At 37.6% G+C, this 24,715-nt stretch overlaps 1 protein-coding gene and 1 long non-coding RNA gene across 2 annotated transcripts in view; one reads left to right on the forward strand and one right to left on the reverse strand.

The window, feature by feature from the left end:
• LOC309506533 overlaps positions 1–2,134 on the forward strand; it is a 92,363-nt gene extending 90,229 nt beyond the window's left edge. Inside the window, exons 2-3 of the long non-coding RNA XR_014208843.1 lie at positions 980–1,113; positions 1,735–2,134. This is a non-coding gene — a long non-coding RNA (uncharacterized lncRNA). The remainder of the gene's footprint in view (positions 1–979; positions 1,114–1,734) is intronic.
• The window catches only part of LOC309506195 (uncharacterized protein), a 535,239-nt gene that overhangs the window by 304,926 nt on the left and 205,598 nt on the right, over positions 1–24,715 (reverse strand). The window contains exons 14-15 of the mRNA XM_082179817.1: positions 21,134–21,307; positions 9,810–9,983 (exon numbers count right to left, since the gene is read on the reverse strand). Coding sequence (XP_082035943.1) covers positions 9,810–9,983; positions 21,134–21,307 — 348 coding nt within the window. The remainder of the gene's footprint in view (positions 1–9,809; positions 9,984–21,133; positions 21,308–24,715) is intronic.

Raw genomic sequence — 24,715 nt, forward strand, 5'->3', positions numbered from 1 at the left:
TAAAGCAAGATGAATCACACTTTGGGAATTATGTTTATGTACACTGAAAAAAGAGGAGGATTTGATAGAGGAGAATATGACTAGGGAAAAGAGGTGAACTTGGCATGCCAACTTTGCAAATGGAGCTTGAGGAAAGTAGTTTTAAGTTTTACCGCCATGTCACGTTGATCAATACGCCATTTCATATTGCATTTGTATTGGCTAGTCAGTAGATGTTGGTTGTAACAGCAACACACTATGATATGATCATGACACTGTCAGTAAATTATCACAGGCTATCTTTGATTAAAAGACTGTGACAACAGTGTCAACAGCGCTCTCACTGTACAACTGTCACAGAGATGAACTCCGTGATTCCCTCCTTTGACCATCAGAGGGCTCCCTCACCTGAATATTGACTTTTCACTCACACACTACATTTCCCATCAGCCCTGTACCTGGCACTGATTACGTTGCTCAGCTGTAGCTCATTCTTGGACCTATATAAACTGTCTCACCACCACTCTTCCTTGCGAAGTCTTGTATTACTATGGTTTGCATTTCTGAGTATTTATTTCTGTATTGCCTACCTATTGTGACCCAATCTGTTCCCTATTTATGATTCTCTGCCACCTGCCTTTTGGACCATCTGCTTTGTTACTTATCTGTGATTGTTCTCCGCCTGCCCTGATCTCCTGCCTGCTTTTCGACCACGACTGTGTCTGTCCTACATTGCTGTGTTTGCTGGAATCTGACCATTGCCTGTTTGACCACGATTTTAATAAAAGCTTGCTGATGGATTTCAGTTCGAGTGACGCCTCGTTACAACTATGTTTAGGAGCCACAGCCACATAAATCACCATGATTGTTTCACGATGCTCATCTTTCGTCTGGAACAGCCCAAAATCATACAGTATGTATCAGGCATTAGATATAATACATCTTTTTGTAGGGGACTTTGAGCTTTGTAAGTTTGCAGATCTTATACATGCACAAACAGCTACATAACACACTAAAGAAAAAGAAAAACATGAGAATGTATCATATGACCCCTTTAATACATTAATACAAATGTAATGCAACTATTATTAAAAACATGATGTATAAACTCAAGCTTCCATTGTTTGGAACAGGGTTCATACACATTTTAACCAATACTTTTCCATGACTTTTCCATGACTATGTATTCCTGAAAATGTCAGTCGACATTATAAGAATAAAAATATGTGTTAAAGTTTACCCTCAGAGGTTTAACAATAAAATGGATGACAATTTATGTGGTTCAATACAAAATAAACATTTATTTAAACACACACAAAGTGCAAGATCTTTGAAGGACACAGGATAAAATACATGTAACAGTAACAGCAATCCTCGTTCCGCTACATTCTCGACCCACCAGTGCTTGCAAAACTTTAGCATGCTTGTGCCACTTTCCTGGCATTTCAATTAAATTTCTGTAAGCACCGACTTCGCCTCAGGCAACATCGCAACAAGTGAATCGGAAGTGAACTGAACGTTATGCCGCCCGAATATAAGGACGTTAAGACAACGCGAAATATTTTTTTTATTAAACAGTTTTTGTATTAATCACATATTATGCTGTGTTCAAAATAAATTAAAAATTCCATGACTTTTCCAAAACTTTCTGGGTCTTTTTATTTTTCCAAAACCTTTCCAGGCCTGGAATTTGCATTTTTCAAATTCCATAACTTTTCCAGGTTTTTTCAAAACGTACGAACCCTGTTGGAAAAGCTTGAACTGGTTTTTTTTTCTCCTCATAATTATGAAAAATTTATCTTTCATTAGTCTTTGTCCCCCCCTGCTGGTACAACACAAACACAATCAGGCTCTATATTTACTCTTAAAAAAACACTCCAACCTTTTTGAGTTCATACTGTGCGTTTATACAAATAAAATGGTTAATCTATGAATGAGAAACTGTAATTTGCTGTGAAATAAAAGGTGTTTCACTGCCTCCTCATCAGGTCTGTCAGAGGATCATTGAAATCTAAATGAAGTCTTAATTTATAACAGTGAAGTCACTGTATCTTCAGTCTCTGTTGATTCTGTTGACTGTGAGTCTCTGTAGTGCATCCTTATTCACCATCAGATGATTAATCAGAAGATACAGTCATCAGAAGATACAGTCATCTATAACCTAAAATAAAACACACAAACAGTCACATATGCAGTATGAGATATTACATCTGTCACATCTTTTCATAAAAAAACGAACTAGATAATCTATATTAATTCAAAATCAAAAGCACATGGAAGGTCACTTCACACAACGGACATCTGATACAGAACCAGCAGAAAAGATCATTACACTCACTACAAATTTTATATCAATTAATAACAAACAACCTAAATCTCAGATTATCACACACATAAAGAATTGAGGAGATCCCCCCCCTTCTATGTAAAGCGATTTGAGTGCAGAGAAAAGCGCTAAATAAATGTAATGAATTATTATTATTATTATTATTATTATTATAAGGCATCTTTATACAGAAAAAGCGGCACAGAAACCAAATCTGAAGCGGCATAAAATCACAAAATGTGCATTTACACAGAATGCTTATTGTTTCTCTTCATTGAACATTACTTATTTTAAAAAACTGTTTACCGTTTACAGTTTTAACAAACTGTTATAAAATGAATTTAAAAGTAATTAAATAGTAAACAAAGAAATAAAACTCAAGATAAATAAAAATACAGAATTTTAAATTTCCTCTGTGTGATATAGCGATCTCAGGCTCTGGTGTTTGTCATAATTCTGTGGTACTGATAGCTATTTTCTATTTCTTAATAAAATTGTTCTAGATGGAACAAATACTACAAAGAAATTATGAATTATTACACCGGGTAGATCATCGCAGGATTAAAAGAAAGGTAAAGTGTAAAGTTTAAAGTTTTTTTTTTTTCTCAAAGAGCGAGAAAGAACAATTATGCTATCGTCAGCGTTTCAGGCAGGTCGTGTGTTGGCGAAATATCGTCCTTAAGAAGATGATTTTTGGAATATAATATAACACAGTGATGCTGAATAAGCATTTAACGCATCTGAGAGAAATGTAGCGTTGCGTTGATCTGCCAGTCTCTTCAAAGGAAGATTACAAACGGCAAAAGCCAACTGATTACACACATCGACGACTGTTATTTTGGTGGTTTGCTTCACGATGAGAGTACAGGACACTTTTACTTTATTGTTCCTTGTTGGTTGACATTTTTTATTTGGCTAAAACAATATGGAGCTAGCCAATATGGAGCCTATGTGTTTTGTCTTCCGCTTCTTGATTCTCGTGCCGTGCGTTTGGTTGTCATGACAATGACGTAGTTTAGAGCGGCACAAGCTCGCGTTCATTTACACTGAACCAAAACAATATCAGAGTCATCTTTGATACTAGGGGCTGAGGTGGGTCAGACGCGTCATATTTGAACCCCCTGGGGTCGGCGGTATCGCCAGCGATACCAGCCCTTTTGTTCTTATCAGTGCAAAAGAGACTCTAATAACTCTGTCGATTTTTGTCATACAGGCAAGTGTTGTACATAATTTAAAACTGTTAAATGTATTCTTTTATTTGTGTACACTCATAATAAAAATAAAATGTTATGTTTTTTGTAAAACAAAGAAAATAAACATGATGCGCGTTCTGCCATCTCTCTCAATGTGAAACTCATTCTGAAACGCGACCTGTAACTCAGCGAATGTTTGTCACACAGACTTGAAACGCATGTCTATACAACGCTTGGAGTCTCTATTTTTAAAGTATGTAAATTATATAAAAAAACAAATATTCTCTGTTTAAGTAATCCGTATGAAAGCAGCGGCATGTACAGTTTCTCAAACGCGTCCTAATTAACTCTAATGTGACCACGCCCACGCGCGCATGAGCGATTGACATGCTAATGATCCACGCGGAGAAACCTCAAAACAAAGAATCAGAGACTTCGGCAACTTACTCCTCTGCTTTTCATCGAGTTTGGAAGACTGTGTTTGTGCTGTGCCCTGCTGTTTCACTTGGATTTACCTCAGAAGAATTAGAAGAACGCGATTTGAAGACAAGAAAGATTTAAGGTAAGAAATTCTTAATTATTAATTTATGTTATTGTTGCATAAACTTCACATTGCAGTTGAACTGTTGCTAGATATAAGGTGAATATCATAATATTTAGACCCGTGTTTACTATACTGTGTTTGTGGATATCTGCTCAAACGTACAGTAGATATGTATAATATGGTAACCATAATGTTTCATATTGTGGAGCGTGCCGTGCGTTTCATGTATCATATTTTGGAGCGCGCTCCATTTGAATGCATCATATTTTGGAGCACGCTGTGGGTTTGAAAAGCAAAACGCACCAAACAAAGGCTTCATGGTTTTACTCTAATCTCATTTCATATCATCATAATGAATGGAAATATTTGAAGTAACATATGACAGTCAATCTATTTTTCTCTAACGTAGTTGTTACTGAAATATTTTGGAAGATTTATAGGCTGCTTAGGCTATTGTTATTATTATTTTATGCAGCACTGTGCATAGCCTATGCCTACAAGGCACAACAAACCTGGTGTTCATTATACATTATTGGAAACATTTGTGTGTGTATTCTGTGAATTTTAAAAAGCAATTTTACCCAGAAAAATATAAAATCTATTCCCAAAATTGTGCAGCCCTATAGTTTCTCATGATATCAGTATGGTCTCAGTTTTTTTTTTTTTTTTTTTTTTTTTACAGGGACCAGATGCCCCATGGATGAGTCCTGTTGACTTCAACATTCACATGAGTCTCTGTACATGAACATGGTAAAGTGAAAATCAAACACCTTGTAAATGAAAGGTATGTACAATGTTTTTAGGAATGGCACAACGGTTTCTGTCTTTGGATCATTGTTTTCAATGTGCTTTTTTATCATTTGTTGTGTATCTTTGGATTATGTTGTGTTGTAAATAAATCCAAACAATCTAAAAGCCATTCTTTTTTAAATCTCCTCATTCTTTGTGTAAGGTTGCTCAGAATGATAGGGCCTGATAGCTCCTAATAGGGCAGTTAGGGGAGTGTCTTTGTCTTTCTCATATGTAAATATTAATGATGTGATCACGCCTCTTTGCATAACGCTTTCTCACACAAAACATGTCTTGCAAATTTTAAATCAATATATTGTCTTATCTGAATGAGCAGTCAGGATGATTTTCACATAGTTTTGGAGCAAATATTCTAGGCTACGTGATACAATTTTCAAAAGTCTTGTGAAGAAATAATCAGTATGGGTTTCATGGCCTTATTTCAGTGACAATTTTTTTTGTATTTTCACAAACCACGCATAAATGTCATTATCTCAAAACTACAAACTTTTACATACATGCTGCTGATATATTATTGTAGCAGAGTTTGTGCTAAATACAGTGTAATCAGACTTTAGCCATGAAAATGTCACAAGTAACAGAAATAAGCACAAATGTCCGAGCATGTCAGAACACCTCCAGGGCCAGAACACAGCTCAGACCCCAGAGGGTTAAGTTTGATTTTATGCGGCATTGTGTCTTTACACAGAACTTTGAGCAGACACAGATCCGCTTTAGAGAGACGCTTTACACACACACACACACACACACACACACACACACACACACACACACACACACAAACGTGGTGTTACTGAACCTTTACTTTTATTTCTAGTGAGCAAATCAGCCATTTGAAATTTAAATGAAAATATAATGATGAAAATCATTAAAAAACTATTCTTACACTAGTGTCTTCAGTTTATAATGTGGATCATCCTTCAGATCCTTCAGCAGCTTCACTCCTGAGTCTCCTAGATTATTATATGACAGATTCAGTTCTCTCAGGTGTGAGGGGTTTGATCTCAGAGCTGAAACCAGAGCAGCACAACCTTCATCTGTGACACCACACTCACTCAACCTATAGAGAACAATGACACACATTACGCCTATATCCAGAGATAAACATAACACTTAAAAAAATAAATAACATAATGCTGTCAATATGAAATATATAAAATACTCATTAGTTCACATTGTTAAATACTTCAGTTATGATTAGGGGATTGAATATACAGTTTGTACAGTATAAAAATCACTATTTCTAAGGAAAGTCCCCATAAAACCTGAAAACCCAACATGTGTGTGTGTGTGTGTGTGTGAGTGAGAGAGAGAGAGAGAGAGAGAGAGAGAGAGAGAGAGAGAGAGAGAGAGAGAGAGAGAGAGAGAGAGAGAGAGTTGTATTTGTAAACATTTTAAGGAAATTGTGTGTGGTCGGACTGGGAGAAAATAAAAAAATAAAAATACTCCAAAATAGAGACAAAAATAGCAGTTGTAAGCGGCTTGAATGAAGTTGGGATATGCTTCATATTGAGAGCTACACTCACCTAAAGGATTATTAGGAACACCTGTTCAATTTCTCATTAATGCAATTATCTAATCAACCAATCACATGGCAGTTGCTTCAATGCATTTAGGGGTGTGGTCCTGGTCAAGACAATCTCCTGAACTCCAAACTCAATGTCAGAATGGGAAAGAAAGGTGATTTAACCTGTTAAGCTGCAACGCCACTTTTGAAAAATCCCCAGAAATGACATACCCAAACTGAAACAGATACAGTTCATGAACCCTGTGCACTAAAAGCACAAGTATGATCTCATTTGAAAGCTGACACCTGGTAGTTTATTGTAAATGTAGAATTAATTATTGTCATAATGAAAATAATTTGTTTAAATAGCTTCAAAGTTTTGTAAAGTTATTAGAAATTTATTTTTATGAAACATCTTCATGAAAATAAAATTGAAGTTGGCACTGTAGCAATCTAGAAATGCACTGCAGCTAAAGCCATATGTGTGACCATGTTATATTTAAAATCTGAAAATGATAAGTCTAAAACTCTGTATTTAGTTAAATGTTTTTCAAGATCATGTCAAATTACTTTATTTTGATTAGACTCTAAAAATGCTACTGATGTTTAGTCATCATCTAAGTCATCTATTCAGTCTATTGTCTCTATTGTTTTGTGGTGCAAACGAGCCCTATTCAGTCTCAGTCTCCCCATGAACACATTCACACCTCTCCAGCCTGGTTATGGATCTAAATATGCATAACTTTTGTCTGCATTATAGTTACTAACGACTGGCTATTCACATGCTATTCATAGGGTTTCAATCCTTAATTTATTTGATCAAAGTTCTCACTTACATTTGAAACTGTATCAAATGCACTAAACCATTTCAGTAAGCATTACTATTTAGAAAAAAAAAGCATAAAATAATAACTTCTAGGTGGCAGGTGCACCTAGGCTAGCTAGCATGTTAGCTTAGCACACCATCAATACACGACCATTTATGAGATTAAAACCATGTTTGTGCTCCAAACTTACTTTATAACGCAAGTCGAGTGTTTTAATTAATCTTCTGTGATCTAATTTGGCTTCAGATAAAAAAAAAAACTTACAGAAAATATATTATTTATAGTATGCACGATGATAAAGTCTATATCGATTAGCATTACATTATAAATATAATCTATTATTATAAAAATACCTGGCATTGCTTGAAGAACACAGGCAACTCAAATATCATTGCAATCATGTTTATTGTCTTCAAAACGTCTGTATCTGCATATTACAGCGATCTCTGTGTTAGCTTTGTGTGTAGCTGCTATCAGTGACGTCCTTGAAGGTCACATGATTATGGCTCTTCTTCATGCTCCATATATGGACTATTATTGTGCATATAGCGCCCTCAGGCTATTGGTATGAATTGAAAACACAGCACATCTCAGTAAGAAGCGCTCATAATGATTACATCGACGCATTTGGGTATAAATTCAATAAATATTATTCCTGTCTATAGAAATATGATGTGAATCTATGAGAATATATCAATATTTCTCCAAGTCTGCACATTTTTGAGCTAAAAGCCCTGAGGGACGTTGTTTTGTGAAGCACTGTCATGACGACAGCACAGAGTTTTTTTTCTGAATGGACCAGCTGACGCTCATAATTCATATTAAAGGCATGGACGCATTTTTTCATGTCATAACTCCTGACACAAATTAAGACATAACTGTCACTATAAGTTTCTCAGAATACAATAGTGGTCATATACTGAAACTTGAGTCTTATATCTTTTTAATGATGTATAGTTTGTCAAGGTAAAACATTTAATCTGATAGTAACTTTGAATTAAATAAAAAAAAAAACGCTTCAGTGCGCCGACGCACTGGTGAAGCAATTTTGAGCGTGGCATGGTTGTTGGTGCCAGACGGGCCGGTCTGAGTATTTCACAATCTGCTCAGTTACTGGGATTTTCACGCACAACCATTTCTAGGGTTTACAAAGAATGGTGTGAAAAGGGAAAAACATCCAGAATGCCCCAGTCCTGTGGGCGAAAATGCCTTGTTGATGCTAGAGGTCAGAGGAGAATGGGCCGACTGATTCAAGCTGATAGAAGAGCAACTTTTATTGAAATAACCACTCGTTACAACCGAGGTATGCAGCAAAGCATTTGTGAAGCCACAACACGCACAGCCTTGAGGCGGATGGGCTACAACAGCAGAAGACCCCACCGGGTACCACTCATCTCCACTACAAATAGGAAAAAGAGGCTACAATTTGCACGAGCTCACCAAAATTGGACAGTTGAAGACTGGAAAAATGTTGCCTGGTCTGATGAGTCTCGATTTCTGTTGAGACATTCAGATGGTAGAGTCAGAATTTGGCGTAAACAGAATGCGAACATGGATCCATCAAGCCTTGTTACCACTGTGCAGGCTGGTGGTGGTGGTGTAATGGTGTGGGGGATGTTTTCTTGGCACACTTTAGGCCCTTTAGTGCCAATTGGGCATCGTTTAAATGCCACGGCCTACCTGAGCATTGTTTCTGACCATGTCCATCCCTTTATGACCACCATGTACCCATCCTCTGATGGCTACTTCCAGCAGGATAATGCACCATGTCACAAAGCTCGAATCATTTCAAATTGGTTTCTTGAACATGACAATGAGTTCACTGTACTAAAATTGCCCCCACAGTCACCAGATCTCAACCCAATAGAGCATCTTTGGGATGTGGTGGAACGGGAGCTTCATGCCCTGGATGTGCATCCCACAAATCTCCATCAACTGCAAGATGCTATCCTATCAATATGGGCCAACATTTCTAAAGAATGCTTTCAGCACCTTGTTGAATCAATGCCACGTAGAATTAAGGAAGTTCTGAAGGCGAAAGGGGGTCAAACACAGTATTAGTATGGTGTTCCTAATAATCCTTTAGGTGAGTGTATATTGCACTTTCTCTTTCCGTTTGTTCTGTTTTTTAAAAGACTGAACTTCAAACTCATCGACGCCACTTTGTTCATTCTTGAAGTGAACTTTTGCCAGTTTGGTTTAGATTTAGTGGTTTTGGACCGCTGTCTAGAACTGAAAGTGATGTGCGTCTGCTGTGCGATACTGTGATTTGCTAGACGTGGCGCTCTTTCTCTCGCAGGATTTGAACAGTCAACTAATTTTTTCAGTCATCACTGCAGGACTCCTGCAGGTATCCTGCATCTGTTGTCTTGTTTGTAGTTTGTCCGGTTTATTTAACTGTTAGTTTTACTTTCTTTAGGGAGATAATAATATATGAAGATGTAAATGTTCCTCTTCAGGGAGACTCCTCACCGCTGCCTTCTACCGCCGCCAGGATCTGATGGTTCAAGCAGGAATCTGTCGCTGAACCACCGGATGAGGCTTATGCCAAAGATATATTGTAAACCCCATCTACATATTAATTCTTATTCACTCTGAGTTTTTGTGGTAGAGATGATCTTACCACAGTATCTCCAGTTTACAGTGAGGATTCTCCAGTACAGCAGAGAACAGCTTCACTCCTGAGTCTCCTAGTTTATTCTTAGACAGATTCAGTTCTCTCAGGTGTGAGGGGTTTGATCTCAGAGCTGAAGTCAGAGCAGCACAACCTTCATCTGTGACACCACAATCCCTCAACCTGTAGAGAAAAATGACACACATTAAGCATTTATCCAGAGATAAACATGACACTTAAAAAATGAATAACATAATTCTGACAATATGAAATGTATACAAATACTCATTAGTTCATGTTGTTAAAATACATCAGTTAGGATTAGGGGATTGAATATACAGTTTGTACAGTATAAAAATCATTATTTCTATGGAAAGTCCCCATGAAACGTGTAGGATTGAGGGCTAACCAAACACAAATGAATTTTCCAGTTGATTTGTTCAAACATATTTCCACACAGAACTCAACACTCCAGACCCTAAATCACCAATCCAGAACCATAAAATCCAGGCTCAAGCCAGTCTACGCCAAACAACGAAAACCCCCAGCTAAGAACTTTATAGCCATGAAAGCTTCAAAGAGATGAGCCCAACTAAAGGAAGAACGTTGTCAATGTTAGATAGTTTGGAAAAGACTGATTGGTTCAGAGATGGCACGGATCGGGACCCACAAAGATAACGACAGAGGTTTTTTGATCCCACCACAGATATACAAAACAGATCTTCTTCTTGAGGACCTCTGAACGACCCCAGGGTTGAAATCTCTTAAGACCACAGAGACTTTACATATAAAAATACATAAAATCATCCAAAAACAATTCTTGACGGACTTATAATCAAACATTGTTCAACTATATAATTTTATATTGTGTCTACAACCTATGTGTCTATTATGTTTAGATCACATATAAGTCATGTAATTATTATAACTATTAGATGTTTGAATGAAAGTGTGTCTTGTTTCCTATCAGTACGATCGTATGTTCTTAATTCAAACGATGGCTTGATTGAAATCTGTGTAAAATGTTTCGTATTCTTATAATAGGAATCATATCTAAACTGTGGCCTCTGTACTATCTGCTAGAGCTTGGAGAGTAAGGAGATCACAGATAACACATGATTTACGATGAGAAGTGAAGAAAATGCCACCTCTCAAATAAAGACAGTTCCTAATTGGTCAAAACTCATCCATGAGGCTGGACAAACATTTGAGTTTAAAACCTTAGGACCCGAACAAAGCTGTAGAGTAGATTCAAAAACGATCATGGAGAAGCCATGACAGAGTAACCAGACAGGCGAGTAACCATGTAGACGAGCAGATGAAAGAACCCAAATCAAGATCAAAAGAACATGGGTTAAACAGCTTCATTCAAGCCACCTAGTCTGGTTTGTAGTTCATCCGGTTTATTTAACTGTTAGTTTTACTTTATTTTGTGGGATAATAATATATGAAGATGTAAATGTTCCTCTTCAGGGAGACTCCCCACCGCTGCCTTCTACCGCCGGCAGGATCTGACGGTTCAAGCAGGAATCTGTCGCTGAACCACCGGATGGGGCTTACGCCAAAGATATATTGTATACACTAAACAATGTATACATTGTATTCACTCCGGAAGCTTCCGCTTCCGGAGTGAACGCTGGCGCTATTAGCTGCCGCTGCTCCTGTGATGAAATTTTATCTTATTTGCTTTTATTAAGAATTTGTTTTAATTTGTTTTAATTTGTGCCTAAATTATTTGACCCTGCAAATTTACTATAAGCCAACGAGTATATTTTAGCTACCCATTATAGCAATTTTTTGTCTCTGTTGCTCCTGGTCGATGGTGTGTGTACCTGTTGACTGTCTGTACCCCTAGCGCCTCCAGCTTGGAAATAACAATCATGAAGATCGCCGACCTACTTGGCCGGATCATTTGTCTGTGGGCCATGAAGATCGCCATTTGTTCTGCCTTATTCCAGGCATATACTACGCTTTCATCCGGACATCACCGGCCAGCACCGTCGGAAATATGTTCACCGTGGATCCCGTCGTTCCTACAGCATTAATGATTCGTGTAAAATACGGTCATTTTGGTCGCAGAAACCTCGTCCAACATGGAGGTCAGAGCGGATTGTTGACCACAGCGTCCTCTCCAATCTTAAAAGATCGTCAGGTATTGATCTCAGTAAAAACAACCTGTCATTTGGATTGCTTAACATCCGCTCGCTCTCTGGTAAAGGACCTCTACTACATGACGTGTTGTCTGACCGTAAGTTGGATTTTTTCTGTTTAACTGAAACCTGGCAGAAACACGGTGACTACTTTCATTTGAATGAGTCTGTTCCTCCAGGATATACTTTTATTTGTAAATCCCGCACTATCGGCCGCGGTGGGGGTATTGCGATTCTCTATAAGGAGAAATGGAAAGTATCACAATTGACTGTGCCCACATATTCCTCCTTTGAATGCATTGCCATAAAGATAAACGGGGCAATACGGACTATTCTCATTACTGTTTATCGCCCCCTAAAAATAACTCAAGTTTTTTATCTGAACTTTCTGACCTTTTAACTGATCTGTGTGCCATGTCTTCCAATGTAATTATGTTGGGTGATTTTAACATTCATATGGACAATTTGAGAAATGCAAGTACATGTGCTTTTTTATCTTGTTTGGACAGTTTTGGCTTGCAGCAGTTTGTGAATTCTCCTACTCACTCCAAAGGTCATATTCTTGACCTTATCTGCTGCTCTGGTTTATCACCATATAATTGTATTGTTTCTGACCTGTCTCTATCAGATAATTTTTTAGTCTCTTTCTGTGCTCAGTTGACAGTTTTTAAGTTAAAGACGGGCCATAGTATCACTTTTCGGAACATTAAGAACATTGATGTCTCTAATCTTGCTGATGAACTGGCCAGCTTCTCAAACAAAGTGAACTTCTCCACTCCTGACGCTTTGATTTCCCTTTACAACAGTGGACTAACTGAGATCTTGGATGTCTTTGCTCCTGTTAAAACTCGGACTGTTTCTTTTAATGTTTCTGCTCCATGGTTTACCCCTGATCTGCGTCTACTCAAAACTAAGGGACGGAGGCTTGAACGTTTATATGCTAAATCTGGTTTAATGGTACACAAATATATGTTGACTGATCATATGTACCATTATAAGGAAGCTCTGCTTAAAGCAAAATCAGATTATTATACTAATATAATTGGAGCCAGCGAAGGAAACTCTAGATCTCTTTTTTCTTTAGTAAAGAAGGTTTCCTGTCCAGCAGATGCCATGCCTTTAAGCCTGTGTTCTACAGAACAATGTAATAATTTTATGACCTTCTTTGAGTCAAAAATTAATAAGATTCATCAGCAGTTGGCTATCAGTAATTCAGCTCTAAATCCTCTGAGTCTCTTAGTCCCACAAATGACTATACATTCTACTTTTAATTCTTTTACTCTACCATCTACAGCAGAGATACGGGATTATATTCAAAGATCTAAATCTTCCACTTGTCAGCTCGACCCAATGCCTACTTGCTTGGTTAAAGCCTGTGTATCGTCACTGTCCTCATTATTTACTAAAATTATTCATTCTTCGCTTGATACCGGGCATGTACCGTCCTTCATGAAAACCGCTGTCATTACTCCAATTCTTAAAAAAATAGGGGCTGATCCATTAAATTTTGAAAACTATAGACCGATTTCTAACCTGCCATTTATTACTAAAATATTGGAAAAGTGTGTGAAAGCACAAATTCATGAACACCTGTCCAAGAATGCATTATATGAACGTTTCCAATCAGGATTTCGTTCTCATCATAGTACAGAGACGGCCTTGGTTAAAATAACTAATGACTTGTTAATAGCAGCTGATTGTGGTCTTCTAACTATACTAGTCCTACTTGATCTTAGTGCGGCATTTGACACTATCTCGCACAAGATACTTTTGGACAGGCTAGTATCTATAGGAGTCACGGGTACCCCCTTGTCCTGGTTTAGATCATACCTCACTGGTCGTAATCAACATGTCCAAATAAAAAATTATAAATCAAGGTCATTTAGAGTTAACTTTGGCGTTCCTCAGGGATCTGTTTTAGGGCCTCTTTTATTTATGATCTATTTACTTCCTCTTGGTTTTATTTTTAGGAAATACGGTATTAATTTTCATAGCTATGCTGATGACACCCAGTTGTATTTATCTTCTAAACCTTCTAGTTCTTCTCCTCGACCTGTTTTGAATGAATGTTTATCTGAAATTAAAGCTTGGCTTTCAGGTAATTTCCTCAAACTAAATAGTGACAAAACCGAAATTTTATTAGTAGGTACTAAATCAACTTTGGCTAAATCTGATTGTCCTTCTTTAGTTATTGATAATACTGAAATTTATCCTTCTCAACAGGTCAGGAGTCTGGGTGTTATCCTGGACAGCACACTCTCCTTTGAAGCACATGTAAATAACATTACACGCGCCGCATATTTTCATTTGCGTAATATTAGCCGTCTTCGTCCTTCTCTCACTAAGAGCAGCACAGCAATTCTAATTCATGCGCTGGTCACTTCACGAATTGATTACTGTAATGCTCTTCTCTCTGGTCTTCCTACAAAACTTCATCGTAAATTTCAACTGGTTCAAAACGCAGCGGCACGTGTCCTGTCTAGGACTTCTTTACGAGAGCACATCACTCCAATTCTTCAACAATTACATTGGCTTCCAGTTAAGTACCGTATTGATTTTAAAATTCTGCTTCTCACATTTAAGGCTTTACATAATTTGGCTCCTCCATATCTCATTGATCTTTTAAACATTTACACTCCTTCTCGTTCTCTGAGCTCGTCTCACTCTATTTCTCTTGTGTCGCCACGTATTCGCTTAACTACAATGGGAGCGAGAACTTTTAGTTTTGTGGCGCCTCGGTTGTGGAATTCGCTTCCCCCCAACATACGGAATTGTGACAGTTTTCAAATTTTTAAATCCCGTTTAAAAACGTATCTTTTTACTCAGGCTTATGGGTAAATTGGAGCATTTTTTTATTTATTTTTTATTTATTTAATTTTTTTGTGTGTGATGGATGTAATTATGCTGTAAATTTTATACATTTATTTTTATATTGTGATTATTTTACTGGTTGTTTGCTGTAAGGTGTCCTTGGGTGTTCAGAAAGGCGCCCTTAAATAAAATGTATTATTATTATTATTATTATTATTATACACTATCTACATATTAATCCTTATTCACTCCAAGGGCCCTATCTTGCACCCAGTGTAATTGACTTTGTACACCGACGCATGTATCAATCCTATTTTGCACCCGACGTTTCCCTCCACAGGCGCACGTCGGTAAACTTGGGAATGAATTTGCGCTCCCGGGGGCGGTGCAGTGAAAAGAGGAAGCTGTTGTTACAGAGATGAAGAGTGCGATGTTCGACCGAGTGAGAGAGTTAACTTAAACACATGCTGTTAAAGTATATCTGGCGACAGTGTTTGTTGTCTTAGATCACATTCAGATATATTAATATATGTATTGTGACAACGGGAACGTTTTCTTTGTGTTTAAAGACTAAATGCGTTAAGTCTGCTCTGATCATCATAGCAGCCGTCATTTTATGTTTCGCCGGAAAGGACTATAGTGTTTCTCTATTATTTCTCGGGATTCAAGGACCAAGGAGAGTCAAACAGCATCGGAGTATTTTCAGGCGATTCTATGCCGAAAATAGACCTTACAACTTGTTGAAGGAGAGAGAACGACAGCTTTCGTGCGTCTGATTCGTCGGCTATTTTCTGGTGTGTGACGCATCACTTATTTCAGCGTTGGACTGTTTTCCTGTTCCTTGTGACGAGATGAGGACACAAGCTTCACGTAACCACTTCTCTGTGCAGTTGGAGAGTTTCGCTGTAACAGAGTGGAGTATCTGAGTGAGTAACCAGTTTGTCTATGCACGTTGAAAACTGCGTCATCCATTCGTGACTGATATTATGTGCACCACCGAATTTGGGCCCCAACGAAATCTAAGCACTTGGTTTATGAACATTTAAACATGTAAAGTGTGAATATGTGATTCAAGTTACAGTTTTGAATTCATACAGGTATACAGCTGTAACTAATAACTGGTATTATCCACCTGAGACTGTTTTTTCCCTTTTGCTCTGTGTTCATTAGAACTGTAATTTACTGACACCCTAAAAAAAGTGGTTTCATTTTATTTCTTCTAAAAAGAAGGGAATATTTTATTAAATTTTTACGTTTAAAGGTGCATTAAGCAACTTTTCATGTTAAAAATACCCGTTTTCTAACCCATACATGCTTAACCCTCTGAGGTCTGAGCTGTTTTCTGGGCCTGGAGGTGTTCTGACATGCTCTGACATTTGTGTTTTTTTCTGTTACTAGTGACATTTTCATGGCTAAAGTCTAATTACACTGTATTCAGCACAAACTCTGCTACAATAATATATCAGCAGCATGTATGTAAAAGTTTGTAGTTTTGAGATAATGACATTTATGCGTGGTTTGTGAAAATACAAAAAAAAATTGTCACTGAAATAAGGCCATGAAACCCATACTGATTATTTCTTCACAAGACTTTTGAAAATTGTATGACGTAGCCTAGAATATTTGCTCCAAAACTATGTGAAAATCACCCTGACTGCTCATTCAGATAAGACAATATATTGATTTAAAATTTCTAAGACGTGTTTTGTGTGACAAAGCCATATTCGAAGAGGCGTGATCATCTCATGAATATGTAAGCTTTTAACACCTGAGAAAGACAAAGACACTCCCCTAACTGCCCTATTAGGAGCGATCAGGCCCTGTCATTCAGAGCAACCTTGCACAAAGAATGAGGAGATTTAAAAAAGAATGGCTTTTAGATTGTTTGGATTTATTTACAACACAACACAATCCAAAAATACAAATGACAAAAGAGCACATTGAAAACAATGATCCAAAGACAGAGACCTTTGTGCCATTCCTAAAAACATTGTACATACCATTTCCAAGGTGTTTGATTTTCACTTTACCATGTTCATGTACAGAGACTCATGTGAATGTTGAAGTCAGCAGGACTCAGTTGCATCTGGTCCCTGAAAGAAAAGAAAAAAGTGAACATACTGGTATCAAGAGAAACTAGGCCTGCACGATTTTGGGAATACATTTTAGATTTTTCTGGTTAAAATTGCTTTTTAAAATTCACAGAATACACACACACACACACACACACACACACACACACACACAAATGTTTCCAACAATATATAATATAAAGAACACCATATTTGTTGTGCCTTGTAGGCATAAGCTATGTGCAGTACTGCATAAAATAATTTTATTTTACAAAGCAGCCTATAAATCTTCCAAAAGATTTCAGTAACAATGCTAGAGAAAAATATATTGATTATCTTATGTTACTTCAAATGTTTCCATTCGTTATGATGATATGAAATGAGATAATAGTAAAAACATAAAGCCTAATGTTTGGTGCATTTTTCCTTTCAAACGCAATCGCGCTCCAAAATATGATACATTCAAACCCACAGCGCGCTCCAAAATATGATACTCAAACCCACAGCGCGCTCCAAAATATGATACATTCAAACGCCATCGCGCTCCAAAATATTAAACATTATGGTTATACATATCTATGCTTGAGCAGATATCCACAAACAGTATTTAACAGTAAACACGGGTCTAAATAGTATAATATTCACCATATATCTAGCAACAGTTCAACTGCAATGTGAAGTTTATGCAACAATACCATAAACTAATAAGTAAGAATTTCTTACCTTACATCTTTCTTGTCTTCAAATCGCGTTCTTCTTCTTCTGATGTAAATCCAATGTAAGCTCACAGCGCGTCTTCCAAACTCGACGAAAAGCAGAGACTTGTGAAGTGTTTTGGTGTTTTGTGTTTGAGGTAACGAGGGCGTTCGCGTTCCATGTGGAGATTTGCATGTGAATCTCTTTTGCGCGAGTGGGCGTGTCGAATTAAAAGTAATTAGCAAGCGTTTGAGATTCTGGACATCCTGTTGGTTTTATACAAATTACTTAAACAGAGAATATTTGTTTTCAGTTTGAATCCGATCATTTAAAAGTACACACTTAAATGTGTATAAAGGTGTATGGCTCATAAATGTGTGAGAAGGATTCGCTGAGTTTTGTTTCAGTTTATAGACGTGCTCAAGAAAAAAAAGTTCACCGCGACGGAGAGGCAGAACGCACACCCTGTTTATTTTCTTTATTTTACAAAAGCACAATGTTTTGATTTGATTGTAAGTGGACACATACAAAAGTAGAAATATCACAGATTCTTTTTTTATATTTCTTTTTTCTGTATAACCATAAATGACGGAGTAATTTAAGTTTATTGTACTACAATGTGAAGAAAATCCAGCAAAACGCGGGGGCGCGTTTTCCGACCTCAGAGGGTTAAACAATTGCCTGATGGGCTGAATGAGCCCTTCTCTGATCACTGAGATTGTCTCTATAATCCTGTAAAGTAAAATAAATAAGAGGGATTCGGGCCGGAATTTTAGACTGGGCGTGACGTCATGCGCGTTCACGGCACGCTCACCTGGCTGTCTGGCAGGTTTGTGTATTCGCCGCCATTCTCCGTAGAAGATGGATTCTAAGAGACCGGCTTGTAGTTAATTTCAAACACCAACGCAAACTCCACGTAAGATAAAAAAAAGAAAACTTTTTGTCCGTGAGCGTGCACACTTCTGGCTGCAGTTTCACTTGCCGCCAGAGGGGGCATAGTTCTGCAAAAACTCAGAGACTTGCGCAATGCACCTTTAAGTTTTTTTGTTTTGAGGTAAAATAAATAAGTCTCTATTTGTTACTACTTTTGTATTTGTTTCATAGCCTAACTTGATTTCAGTATTGTTGTAGGAATAAAACAGCCCTTAACAAATAGTGAAGTAGCATTTTATTTAATCAAGGGTAATGTGTACACATATGTGTGTATAGTTTAACCTGTTAAGCTGCAACCCCACTTTTGAAAAATCCCCAGAAATGACATACCCAAACTGAAACAGATACAGTGCATGAACCCTTTGCACTAAAAGCACAAGTATGATCTCATTTGAAAGCTGACACCTGGTAGTTTATTGTAAATGTAGAATTAATTATTGTCATAATGAATTTTTTTTTTTTAAATAGCTTCAAAGTTTTGTAAAGTTATTAGAAATGTATTTTTATGAAACATCTTCATGAAAATAAAATTGAAGTTGGCACTGTAGCAATCTAGAAATGCACTGCAGCTAAAGCCACATGTGTGACCATGTTATATTTAAAATCTGAAAATGATAAGTCTAAAACTCTGTATTTAGTTAAATGTTTTTCAAGATTTTACTTTATTTTGATTAGACTCTAAAAATGCTACTGATGTTTAGTCATCATCTAAGTCATCTATTCAGTCTATTGTCTCTATTGTTTTGTGGTGCAAACGAGCCCTATTCAGTCTCAGTCTCCCCATGAACACATTCATATATTTTGTCTGCCTTATAGTTACTAACGACTGGCTATTCACAGGCTATTCATAGGGTTTCAATCCCTAATTTATTTTATCAAAGTTCTCTCTTACATTTGAAACTGTATCAAATGCACTAAAACATTTCAGTAAGCATTACTATTTAGAAATAAAATCATAAAAGAATAACTTCTAGGTGGCAGGTGCACCTGGGCTAGCTATCATGTTAGCTTAGCACACCATCAATACACGACCATTTATGAGATTAAAACCATGTTTGTGCTCCAAACTTACTTTATAACGCAAGTCGAGTGTTTTAAATAATCTTCTGTGATCTAATTTGGCTTCAGATAAAAAAAAAATCAGACAGAAAATATATTATTTATAGTATTATGCACGATGATAAAGTCTATATCGATTAGCATTACATTATAAATATAATCTATTATTATAAAAATACCTGGCATTGCTTGAAGAACACAGGCAAATCAAATATCATTGCAATCATGTTTATTGTCTTCAAACCGTCTGTATCTGCATATTACAGCGATCTCTCTGTTAGCTTTGTGTTTATCAGTGACGTCCTGGAATGTCACATGATTATGGCTCTTCTTCATGTTCCATATATGGACTATTATTGTGCATATAGCGCCCTCAGGCTATTGGTATGAATTGAAAACACAGCACATCTCAGTAAGAAGCGCTCATAATGATTACATCGACGCATTTGGGTATAAATTCAATAAATATTATTCCTGTCTATAGAAATATGATGTGAATCTATGAGAATATATCAATATTTCTCCAAGTCTGCACATTTTTGAGCTAAAAGCCCTGAGGGACGTTGTTTTGTGAAGCACTGTGGGAATGTTGGGAATGTTGAGGGGGCAGGAAATATAAGATATTCTTCACCCTGCCTCCTTTTCATCATGGTTTTATAAATTATATATATGAGGATGATGAAATAAGTTTTGTTGGAAAAATATCCATGAATGAAATAAACATAATCAATCAATCAATCAAAAACTGTCATGACGACAGCACAGAGTTTTTTTTTCTGAATGGACCAGCTGACGCTCATAATTCATATTAAAGGTATCGACAAATTTTTTCATTTCATAACTCCTGACACAAATTAAGACATAACTGTCACTATAAGTTTCTCAGAATACAATAGTGCTAAAATACTGAAACTTGAGTCTTATATCTTTTTAATGATGTATAGTTTGTCAAGGTATAACATTTAATCTGATAGTAACTTTGAACTAAATAAAATAAAATAAAACGCTTCAGTGCGCCGACGCACTGGTGAAGCTTACATTTTTGGAGGCACCGTGACAAATTATAGTTTCTGTCGAAATACCAGAGAAAATCCAGCCAACTCACCATCAAATGTTGGAGCCCAGGTCTTGCTGTTTTAATGCGCCTTTAACAGTAGTGTTACACACATTTACCCAAATTATTATACGCCTTTTTAACCGGAGCTAATTTGGGTGGGTTTCTCCCATCCCCAATGTCACTTCTCTGTTTTACGGCCCTGACGAGAACGTCGGTCTCCTCGGCTGTGAACCGCTCCTGGCGTGTGCCTGGTAAATCTGCCGTTATAATAGCAAGCCGCCGTTGGAACAAGCACGCCTACTCTTAAAGGGAATGTGAGATGTCGCTCTGATTGGTTTATTTCACGTTAAGCCCAAACCACACCTATGAATAATGAAGCTACTTCAGACCAACCCATTTTAGATTTGCGTCAGGCACAAGAGTCAATTTTCCCATCGGTATAATAGCAACAGCGCCCAAGACCCGCCCACAAAGTTACCTGCGTTTCACGCTTGATACTTGCGTTTCAGATCGTTAAAATAGGGCCCCGAGTCTTTATGGTAGAGATGATCTTACCACAATTCCTCCAGTTTACAGTGAGGATTCTCCAGTACAGCAGAGAGCAGCTTCACACCTGAGTCTCCTAGTTTATTCTCAGACAGAGTCAGTATTCTCAGGTGTGAGGGGTTTGATCTCAGAGCTGAAGCCAGAGCAGCACAACCTTCATCTGTGACACCACACTTACTCAACCTGTAGAGAACAATGACACACATTAATCATTTATCCAAAGATAAACATGACTACTTAAAAAAAAATAAAAAAAATAATGCTGTCAATATGAAACAAATTATTTCACATTGTTAAACAGTCCCTCCAGTTTTTCGCAATTCCGCGATCGCTGAACACAACGCGAAATCAACAAAATGTCGCATTTTTTTGCGATCCTGCATAATTCCTAATTTAACCGCAAAATAATCACAAAAAATGAAAAAGACCTCACAAAACATTAAAGGGTTAGTTCACCCAAAAATGAAAATTCTGTCAGTAATTACTCACCCTCATGTTGTTCCAACCCCGTAAGACCTTCGTTCATCTTCGGAACACAAATTAAGATATTTTTGATTAAATCTGAGAGCTGGACCACTCCTCCATAGGCTTCTAAGACATTATAACTTGCTGGCCCAGAAAATGCATTAAAGACATTGTTAATATAGTCCAAGTGACTACAGTGGCTCAATCTTAAGTTTATAAAGCGACGAGAATACTTTTTGTGCGCAAAAAACAAAAACAAAAATAACAACTTTATTCCACTATTCATTTCCTTCTCTCTGGGCCTCGAGTTTTTTCACGTAGTATTCTGCGCAGCGCATCTGTGTTGTACGTCACACGTAGGCTCACTATTGGCCAACGCTGGTCATGTGTGTGATGTGTGTGACAACACAGAAGCGCTACGCAGTTATACTACGTGAAAAAACTCGAATCCCAGAGAGAAGGAAATGAATAGTGGAATAAAGTTGTTATTTTTGTTTTTGTTTTGAAACAAAAGGTCTTACGGGGTTGGAACAACATGAGGGTGAGTAATTACTGACAGAATTTTCATTTTTGGGTGAACTAACCCTTTCAATTATAATCACCCAATTGAAATATCTCTAGTTTAATTAAAGTTTCAATGCATTTTTACGTGGATACAGATGTTGCGGGAAAAGGGGAAACTCCTTTTCCTCGATTTACTGAAACCTATAATGTAAAACGCATTTTGCAGCTGCACAGCTAGCACAGTGAGTGTCTGGCTCTCTCATTGGCTGTGCTGCGGTAACTGCACATCCAATGGCGCCAAGGGGGCGCGGCCTTAGCCTATATTAGTCCCCGAAAAACACCATTTTAGCAGGTTTTTACGACTGAAGCGACAACTTGCCAGGTTACTATAGTGCGGCCGGCAACGCAATACTCATTCCCTACTCTCAGGGAACTGAGGTTACGATAGTAACCGAGTAGTTCCCTTTCGAAAGGTCACTTCGTATTGCATAGCTATACGCAGTGGGGATGCCATGCAAAACGCCGCACTATAAGTAACTGGTTGCCTACTGCAGCTCAGGACCCCTCAACTCAGGATTTACACACAGTTCTACAGTATAAATTACTACATCTGCTGTTAATATTTACATAGGTCAGGTAGAAAAATTGCCCATAGGTTGTTTTAAAAGTTAATTTGATGAGAATTTGATTAGACCAAAATAAACAAGCTTTATGCATTTTGTTTGTGATTTGTGTCATGTATGACTATTGTGCATCTGACATAATACTATTATGGTAAATGTGATGTCCTAATTATAAAATATAAAAATCGCAATTTTTTTCACAAATTTCTGGAAATTACCACCACAAAATCAGTCATTTTGATCGCAAAAATCACACAAAAAAAAAAAATCGTGAAATCCTGGAGGGACTGGTTAAAATAGATCAGTTAGGATTAAGGGATTGAATATACAGTTTGTACAATATAAAAATCATTATTTCTATGGAAAGTCCCCATAAAACATGGAAACCCAACGTGTGTGTGTGTGTGTGTGCGCGCTTAATGTATTTGTAAACATTTTAAGGAACATCTGTGTGTGTTAGGGCTGGGAGAATAAAATCAATTCACCTAACAATCGCAATTTTTTGTTTACGGTTTTAAAATAGATTTTTCTTATTCCAGAATCAAAATTGATTCAAAAATAAATTGCCTTATTTTGTCCTTCCTTATATACGAGGTTGACAGAAGTTAGCCACTCTTGTTCCAACAGAGGATGAAATGTGTTGTTATCTATGAGTGTCGTAATATCTATTTCAAGTGGACGCGTGGAAGTGATGTGAGACTGAATCAGTGTTGCCAACTAAGCGCCTTTGTCGCTATTTTTAACGACTTTTCAGACCCCTTTAGCGATTTTTTTTTTTTAAAGCGACTAGCGACAAATCTAGTGACTTTTTGGACAAACCTCAGTAACCTTCCAAATGTTGTCAGTCCTGCGAGTGCGAGCTCTTGCGTTCTTCCTGCCATCACTCTCTCTCGCTGCGTCTACCCTGTTCAGTGAATGGCTGAGAGGAGCAGCGGCTCATTCTTCTGTTGAGCGCACAGCAGCTGACAGACGTGAATGAGATTTTAGCATATTCAGCGTATTCGGTATTAGGCGTGTATAGAATTGGTTAGTGCACCGCGCCAGCGGTCGCGGCAACCCTAGTGTGAAGCCCTCATCGTGTGAAGACCGAAGAGCAGGGATGGGAAACTTCGGTCCTGGAGGGCCACTGTCCTACAGAGTTTAGCTCCAACCCTGAAAAAATCACCTGCCTGTAATTTTCTAGCAATCCTGAGGAACTTGATTAGCTTGTTCAGGTGTGTTTGATTAGGGTTGAAGCTAAACTCTGTAGGACAGTGGCCCTCCAGGACCGAAGTTGCCCATCCCTGCCGAAGAGTGTAAGGACCAACGACTCTACCTGTGCGACTCCACCGAGCAAGGACACCGGCAAGGCACTTGAGTATTAATTTCTTGCTGTTTATTTTATTTTATTTTATTGTTGTTTCCTTTCTCTTCTACACAACTTTTCATCTGATCTTTCTGATTGTGAGCTCTCTTACACTATGTGTTTTCAAATGCCTACTATTTCTAACATACATAAATCAAATTTCACACGTCGGAGGCAGTACAATCCTAACAACCTGCGTACCTTTCTGGTGTCTTCTAGTACTTTATTCTCTTTTCCTATTGGTTTCTGGAATTGCCAGTCCGCTGTAAACAAAGCTGATTTCATTACATCTATTTCTAGTCATTCAGGTCTCGGCCTATAGGCCCTGACTAATACCTGGATCAGACCAGAGGACACCGCCACACCTGCTGCCCTCTCCACTAACTTCACTTTCTCACACACCCCTCGCCTGACTGGAAGGAGTGGAGTTACTGGTCTGCTCATCTCAAACAATTGGAAATGTGATCCTTTACCACCTCTGTGTGACAACAGCTCATTTAAATCACATCCATTTACCATCACTAGTCCTATTAACCCTCTGAGGTCGGCAAACGCGCCCCCGCGTTTTGCTGGATTTTCTTCACATTGTAGCACAATAAACTTAAATTACTCCGTAATTTATGGTCATACAGAAAAAAGAAATATAAAAAAAGA

The sequence above is a fragment of the Leuciscus leuciscus genome (assembly GCF_965113295.1).
Source record: "Leuciscus leuciscus genome assembly, chromosome: 9".
NCBI classification, from domain to species: Eukaryota; Metazoa; Chordata; class Actinopteri; order Cypriniformes; family Leuciscidae; genus Leuciscus; species Leuciscus leuciscus.